The sequence below is a fragment of the Haliotis rufescens genome, unplaced genomic scaffold (assembly GCF_023055435.1).
Source record: "Haliotis rufescens isolate VD_foot unplaced genomic scaffold, xgHalRufe1.0.p SCAF_2, whole genome shotgun sequence".
In the NCBI taxonomy this organism is placed as follows: domain Eukaryota; kingdom Metazoa; phylum Mollusca; class Gastropoda; order Lepetellida; family Haliotidae; genus Haliotis; species Haliotis rufescens.
The window spans coordinates 1,575,744-1,584,527 of record NW_025963890.1 but is presented as its reverse complement, the minus strand read 5'-3'; the positions used below and the strand labels follow the sequence as shown (position 1 = coordinate 1,584,527).

Sequence of the window (8,784 nt, the reverse complement as noted above, 5' to 3'; positions counted from 1 at the left end):
GGGTTGCTACTGTAAGAAGGAGCGCTAATGGTTAAGAAACTGGCTAATCTTTGCACATATTTGTGTATACTCATGGATGTAATCACAAAGCTAAAACTGTTTGATATACAGCATATAATAGGAGTTATCATACAAAGTGATCGAGGTTATTATGACGGGTTACAGATGTCTCTGAAAACGTAGATTCTACATATGTTTAGAAACGGTCATATCCTGAAGCTTTTGTTAGTTTCTGTAGGAACCTATCCTAACAATACATAAAGTACGTCCTTTAATTTTCATAAGTGTGTTCAATGAGTTTATTCGGAGTTTATAAAGAGCAACGTCGATATTTTACATGCGCATCACTAAGAGTTAATTCCCTTTGGTGCGAGGAATTATGGGAAGGACATGTGCTCTTCCTTTCCGGTTCAGCCATTGCGAGGCCCAGGTATACACGATCGCCCTGTGATTTTACAGTCCGTATCTCATTTATTGTCAATTATTTTGAAGATCTAAATCTACAGAAGATTGTTTTGTCATTCCAGGTCAAACATAAGACGTCAAGATGCAAAACGAAGCAGGCGAATTCGTTGATATGTACATCCCCAGAAAATGGTAAGCGGGCAGCTATTTGGATTGTCGTGAAAAGCAGCATGTCTCAGGACAGTCGTCGTTCAAAAATTGGGGACAATGAGAAATGACAAAGTGTTTGAGTTGCACTGTCCCACTTGATCATTTGCACTTCACTGATCAAACCCTACACAAATTACGAAATAAGCCCTACTTCGACGCAACTTACGTTTAGAGCACGTCATGGCTACTGAACAGAGGAAGGCATAATCCAATATATTTTCACAAATTTTTGATTCATTTGAACACTTACGGGTTGTGACTGATGAAGCACCCCCTGATATCCTGAGGGTGAGGCACTCCTTTCCGATTTAACACCCATTTATGATTCTTAGAGTTATGTTGTAAGGTATGGGTTAGCTATCTCTTTTCACAAATTATAACGATGTAGCCTGCAACCTCGGGGTATCGCGGTACTTGTCATGTACGCTGAACGGAACAAAATGCACTCACTAACCTTTATGATTATTCGTGTTCTCTATATCAGATGTCATTTATTCTATCTAACAATGCATATTTTACTGATAAAAGTTCGTTATTTACATTAGTAGCGCCGAGTAAAAGCCGGGCCTCGCGCTCTGTTTGACAAGGGAGAGAACTCCATCGTATCGCGGTACAGAGAAAAGTTGTGTATGGAGGTCCGAATTGGACAAAAAGAGGACATAATTCTACCAACCACTTGGTATGATCATGCCAGACATCAGTGATTTGTCCTGACAAGTGCAAAGACAGCACAAGTAAAATTCTAAATGTGTTATCAGCAATAGGTATTCAATGCATATTTACCGAAAAGTAAGAGAAAAATATTTTTATAAGTCAACATCATAATATCAGAAATGATATTTTAAGATTGTTTAAAAAAACTTGGATGACAATAATTTGTCACAAAATGGAAAAATGTTAAAAGTCAACAATAAATATATAAAAAGCACTCCTAGTATGCCCAAAGTATGTATTTATGTTTTGGTTACTAGTGAAGAACGTATTTCTAAGTTTGGCATTATGGCCCTTATGATCTCACAATAGATTCTGGGCACAGAGCGGGAATAAATGTGCGGACTACGTAACTTCCGTTACCTCATTAGTCGCCATGAATATGCAGATGATCTAGTTCAGGTCGATAGAGAAAGTTTACTTGGGGAACTGCGGGTTATATCGTTGGCCATTGATAGATGGGGGTAAGGCAATATTACAACAGATGCCAGAAATATGTATCAACGGATTAATAACTCCTTACTTACAGCAGACGGAACATTCCGAGGAAATTGAAATTGTTTACGAAGTGAGCACTTCCTGGTTACTGATTTGCATTAATAGACAGCCGCTAAGAGGCGTGTCCCGCGTGAACTATCGGAAATCACAAATGCCGCGATACGATGAATGCCGCGGTACCATGGGGTCCGAGTATAATTTGAGCAAACTTAGGACAATTTTTGTAGTTTTGTAGAGACTATGGCTACTGCACATGTTTGAAGGTAATCAATTGGGTCCTGATAACTTGGTAAACAGGCATTAAATTGTTTGTGAAGCGCCAATGGTCCTGAGGTTGGGTGTTGGTTAATTAGATAACCCATTAGCCTAGCTTAGCTTCAAGCTGGCAAGGTGAGTTCGATCTGCCATACATCACTACTTGAAATCTGCAAAGTGAGTCCGGTAAAGTGCACTACTCCCACTGGCAGATGTCACTGGAATGCACTGTGCAGGGTTGCGACTCTTGTGGGTGCCAGGAGCCTAGAATCATGGTTTCAGATTCCAGATGTTCACACTGAGTGTGTTTCTAGTTTTCAGCAGCATACCTGAACTCGTTGGTTTCACCAAACATCTACTACCAGGACCACCTTAGCTGACACACCGATTCAGCTGAAATACTGTTCAAATCAGTATAAGGCGAAAATCAGTCACTCCTGCATGCAGAATCCCCACGAGCCTTAGATTTGGCTGGCCCATGAATATGTGATGCCTATTCTGGTACAATGCTTATGTACCATTGGGATCCTGGGTCTGTTGACACCATACCTCTGAGACCAACTCTGTGGTCTAGTGGTAGAGCGTCTGCCCGGAGAGAGGAAGGTCAGGGATGTGATCCCTGGCCATATCATACCGAGAGACGTTAAAAGATAGTACTTGTGCTCACCCTGACTGGCACTCGTCAGTAAGTTGTTGGTTTGTTGTTTAATGCCGCACTCAGCAATATTCCAGCTATATGACTGCAGTCTGTAAATAATTGAGTCTGGACCAGACAATAGAGTGATTAATACCATGAACATTGATCCACGCAATTGGAATCGATGACATGCATCAACCAAGTCAGCGAGCCTGACCAACCTATCCTGTTAGTCGCCTCTTGCGACAAGCATAGTCACCTTTTATGTCAAGCATGGGTTGCTGAAGACCTATTCTACCCCAGACCTTCACAGGTCTTGTCACTAAGGGGCTAAAACAAAGACTGGTTGGCTCAGAGTCCATATACTATGTCTGAGTGGGGCATTCATGTTAAACTGTGGCATGTTATCTCAGTGTGCTAGCACTATCAAATTGGCATTAGTCTGGATTAGTACAAGGCCACACACAAGTGCATGCACGTTGCTGAAGAAGTGCAATAATCTTGAACGTGACATCACACCCTATTTCACCCTATATCACACCCTATTTCACCTACAGGTGATTGTGACCTTCTAAAAAGTAATCACACTGCCAATGATATGCGCCTCTTAGCATGCTTAGCAGGATACTGCCATGTTGAGAGTGCAGGCTAAATAGAACGGAAAAAGAAACGATTTATTATATATATAATCTTGCTTTTTCTTATTATTATTTCCTGTATTTATTGCAAATACTTTTACAATGTAAAATAATATCATAGTTACCTGTTACTGTCATCTTCATCTTGCAAAGCTACAGAAATACCTCTTCTTGTTGTTTTCCTGCTGACATGAAAGACTGCTCACAGCAGTGTTAATTAACACCTGTAATTCCCCTGAACTGCTCTCACTACCTCGCATGCTGAACCCTGACAGTGATGAGTCAATGTTATTTTTGTTTTCTACAGCTCTGCAAGCAACCGCATCATTGCTGCAAAAGACCATGCCTCCATCCAGATCAACCTAGCCAATGTAAGTGAAAGGGACGCCAGATCAAGCCATTTTATGCATGTAGTAATGAGCCTGACATAGTCATGATTGTTTGACACAGTATTGCTAGTATTATGAGTTATACCTTGCTGAGTCTGCATGTAGTTTTTTCTGAAAGTATATTTTTTTAAACTTGAATTAGTAGAGAGACAAGAAATAGTGTTCTTGTAAGTGGAAGTTATGTAATATTCTTTCCATCTTTGAAATTTTAATCTAAGTATGATAATGCTTGTAATCTGATATCTGTATTGCATTCCAAACATAAAGCCATGGTAGGGTAGCCTAATGGTTAAAGCATTTGTTTGTCATGCCAAAGGCCCCGGTTCGATCCTCCATATGGGTATAATGTGTGAAGCCCATTTCTGGTGTCTCTCGTGATATGCTGGAATATTAGGTGTGAAACCATACTTCCCCCAAACCAAAAGATGTTTTTACATGCCTTTGTTGGGGCTCTGGCAAAATAATTTGTTTCACACCATGTCCACTTCAGCTTTTTTCAAGTTTACCTGTATACATTGATTATCAGGTATTTTGATTACCATCACAAACCACTAATGAGAATTGCCTCTGACTCTTGTTATCTGAAGACAAAAATTTAAATGAAAAGGTAGCCATATCATATGTTAAAAATTATTTGTGTCTTTTTGTCCCAGGTTGATTCTTCAACTGGTCGCATGACAGGCACCAACACCACCTACGCCATCTGTGGGGCCATCAGGAGGATGGTGAGTACCGTGGATATATCTGCACATCACTGCTCAAGGCTAGACACCATTGTCATATCGTTATGTCAAATATCTGCATTTCAGGGATAAAACTAGTCTGTCTAGATTGTTCCTAGTCTCAGACTTGTAGCCGTGTCTGTCCCTCAGTACATGAAGGGTATGTGTACACCAGAGCTCCAGATAAGCTGCGTATCTGCGTAAAATACGCATAAAAAATGCAGAAATATGCAGTAAAATAAGATCCAAACGTATCGAATACGCAACGGACATTACAGATTCGCTACAAAAATAAAACTTGTGCGTATCATCAAAATATTGTGAAGTTACCCTGCGTATTCGATTAGCAAATCAGCAACTTATTTTGAAATTATAAACGGACATTCCGTCAACCTTGCCAAACTCCACGATGACGGTTACGTCATGATCATTTGCCATCACACTTTCTTGTGGAAGTATCCTATTTTTGAGTCCTATAAAGCTTTTGAACCAACACGACACCAGTTTGCAGGGACTAGATGAACAGTGTTTTTAAATATTTAACTTAAATACCCACATTTGTAAAAACTAGTGGGTAACAGAAATTTGAATACCCAGATAGAACTACTGATACCCAATGATTTTAAAATGCATGGGTAAAATACCCACCCAATGATTTTAAAATGCATGGGTAAAATACCCACAACACCAAAAGCTTATCTGGAGCTCTGGTACACTGTGTTCCTCCATCACCTGGACAATATGCACTTACATGTAAAGCGTCCATTTTAGTGTTCAGCTGATGAACAGGATGTAATGAGGATACATATTTATCATCCAGAACTGGCTTCCACAGGAGATATGGCTTGGATGATATCGCTGTACTGATGTGTGAGCCACTATGTGACTGTAGTGGGGATCATATGGTCTTGATGACTTGGTTGATTGCATAATCATGTCCCGACTGTGTGGATTGATGCTCATGATGTCAATCATTATGGTTAAGGTTGGAAGGATTATGTACAGACTGTCGTCATATGGTCAAGTGAGGCAATAAAACACAAAGAAATGATACAGATTGGCCATTTAGCTAATACTATAGTCACTTTAGTGAAAACTGTTGTTCACACATTTTTGCACTAGCCATTCCTAAAGACTTGCAGTCTTACATTAATTCAAACCCTGTAGTACTTTTGTTGCAACCTGCCAGGATTGTTCTGCTGGACCAGACTGGATTGGTATTAAAGAGATGAACTGTCCATTTTTCTCTTGATGGAATAAAACCTGATTCACATAACTCTCTGAATGCTGCAATGATCATGGTGTTGATACCCCAATAAGCACATCCTTTGGTCAATAACTTTTGTTGATTCATACTCAGTGTTGTTTTGAATGTCTCGACAGCTTGCCGTGTTTATACACTGTTATGAAGCTAGTGGGGTCTGTGTTGCAGGGAGAATCTGATGATTGCCTGAACAGATTGGGTAAGAGGGACGGCATCGTTGCAAAGTAAGTTGTTTTCTTTCAATATGAGTCCTCGGCAACCCATGCTTGTCGTAAAAGGCGACTATGCTTGTTGTAAGAAATGACTAACAGCATCGGGTGGTCAGGCTCGCTGACATGGTTGATACCAGTTGCATGGATCGATGCTCATGATATCAATCACTGGATTGTTGTCCAGACTATTATTTACAGACCGCCATCATATAGCTGGAATATTGCTCATTGAGCGTTAAACAAAAAAACAACAAGAATCTTTCAATATGAGATACATGTGAAGCCTATTCCTGGTGTTCCTTGCTGGGTTGTGGTTGACATTGCTGACAGCAACATAAAGCTGTACTATGTCCACTCAATCACTCAGTCACTCTTTAATTGTAATTAATGAGAAGGAAACAAAAACATATAGCCATTTTCAGACAAAAGTAACTGGTCATCAAGTACACACATTATCTGTTGATATGGCATGTTACCATGGTTACGTAAGTCGCATTAATAATATAATATTTCATTGCTGAAATATTGATCACCCATTGTGAAATTAGATCACATATTTTCTTGTGGAATGTAGATTATATTTATTGTTCACAAGTAGAGTGATGTATTCATTTATTAACCATGATAATGATATTTTTGCTGTCGACATATCTTGTGACTGATTTTGTTTTCTTTTCAGGAACTTCTGAAGGTGAAGAAATGGGGAAAAACAAATGCCTGTAGAGTTGTTATTGAATAAAACTTAACAGGTGCAAAACAGTGTCATTGTTTTGATCAGTCATCTGTTACCAAGTCACAGGCCTCAAAGTTAAATTTCTTTAACTAGAAGCCATACTACAAGTACTGGGGGCACAGGTGGCCCAGTCGTCTAAGGCGCCGCGATTTGCTGTGCAGAGTTGCGTCCCAACCTATGATTGTGGGTTCGAATCCCGGTTCGCCCCGATTATGTTTCTAGGTTTGTCAGCACCATACCCGTGCTCGTGGGTTTCACTGAAGTGGTAAACGCCTGAGACCTGCATCACTTCGGGCTTTCCTCCCACATTAAGCTGACACACCATGATATAACTGGAATAGTGTTAAAAGCGGCGTTAAACCAAACTCACTCACTCACTCACTCACTCACTCACTCACTCACTACAAGTACTCTTTTCCAGGTTGCCACTTATAAAATCAACAAGACAAGCCAAAAATTAAGGTAGTCAAAAGCATTTTAAATTATCTTTAATCAAAAAACTATTTTAGTCGCAACTTTGAGGCCTCAAGTCATGAAACGTTAAGCCATTCCCAATGTTTGGCTTTGTGAGGAAATTTAGGTGTAATTAAGTATAGGTAAAACAGGATTCAATTAGACCTGTGCAGCAAACGTCACTTAGAATTCCCAGATTGGTATATACTTCCAAGTTCCTGTAATTGTTTATATAGGGATTAATTTAGGATTGTTAACTAAGAGCCTCTGGGGGGACAATTCAGAAAATAAAATATTTTGTGGAAAAATTAAATATAATTTTAAGGTCTTATTTCTCAAATTCAGATCAATTTTAACATTGTATATTGAGATTGCATTCAATGCTTTGATATAAAACACTTCCTCCTCATTACTCCCACTGCATGTGAAGAACAGGTTACATCTACAAAGCCGTAAAATTAGTTATTAGTTATACATGTATTAACATGAACTGGGAATTTTTAAATTCCAATTTGGGCATTTGTAATCACATTTCTTGCAGACTTGGGGCTGACATTCAGGTCAAGATAAATCCTTGCTAATTTTACGACTCTATTGAGGTAACCTGTATATCACTGATTACAAGACCAACAAAGATGAAGAGGTCTGATTGCATAAAATTTATGTTATTGAGTTAAATGAAATCTCAGAATGAATGTTAAAATTCCTCTGAATTCAAGAAATTATGAACTTAAGAAAATGCCAATTTTTGAACAAAATAATTTTTCCCAAATTGCCCACCAGGGGCACTTTGTTTGGAGTGATAGATAAATCCTGGAATAAATGGTTGAATATTCAGAGACAACATTATAAATTATGTTTTCTCGTTAATTGACTGGCGCTCGGCAGTAAGGTACTGGTCAGCTCAGTATACTGTATCTATGTTAAAACTTCTCTGCCATTTTGCACTGAATAAATATGCGAATTCCTTTGCTTGAATGGACGATGGTTGTATGAGCATGCATGTGACCTTACCAGAGTGTACGGGGCGGTTGGGTAGCCTAGTGGTTAAAGCGTTCGCTCGTCACGCCAAAGACCCGGCTTTGAATCCCGACATGGGTACAATGTGTGAAGCCCATTTCTGGTGTCCCCTGCCGTGATATTGCTGGAATATTGCTAAATCGACATAAAACCAAACTCACTCATTCACTACTAGTGTGTACCATCAAGGCCATACTAGTGGATAGTTTCAATGGAATCTGCCACTGACTCCTTGCACAAGACTCCTTTGTTACCCACGGCCCTAGTGATTGGTTGGTTTGTTTAAAGCCGCAATATTCCAGCTTTATGATGTTGGTCTAAATAATCGAGTCTGGACCAGACAATCCAGTGATTAATATAATGAGCATCCATCCATGCAATTGGAATTGATGACATGCATCAACCAAGTCAGCGAGTCTGACCACCTGATCCCGTTAGAAGCCTCTTACGACAAGCATAGTCGCCTTTTACAGCAAGCATTGGTTGCTGAAGATCTATTCTTCCCCGGATCTTCACGGGTCCAGCCCGGGTAAGGTTGGCGGGGGATATAGAAACCGGCTCCATCCTGTCACGTTTCAGTTCTTGAGCAGAACCCTGAAAGCATAAGAGATAACTACACAAAACTTGGTACACACAT

At 39.7% G+C, this 8,784-nt stretch overlaps 1 protein-coding gene across 1 annotated transcript; it reads left to right on the top strand.

Moving 5' to 3' along the window:
• Positions 1–347: 347 nt before the first annotated feature.
• LOC124115602 (40S ribosomal protein S21-like) lies at positions 348–6,698 on the top strand. Its single transcript, XM_046476659.1, has 6 exons — positions 348–430; positions 528–597; positions 3,662–3,725; positions 4,397–4,468; positions 5,898–5,953; positions 6,621–6,698. The coding sequence occupies exons 2-6, from the start codon at positions 548–550 to the stop codon at positions 6,628–6,630; spliced, it is 252 nt and encodes an 83-aa protein (XP_046332615.1). The 5' UTR covers positions 348–430; positions 528–547; the 3' UTR covers positions 6,631–6,698.
• The last annotated feature ends 2,086 nt before the right edge of the window (positions 6,699–8,784 follow it).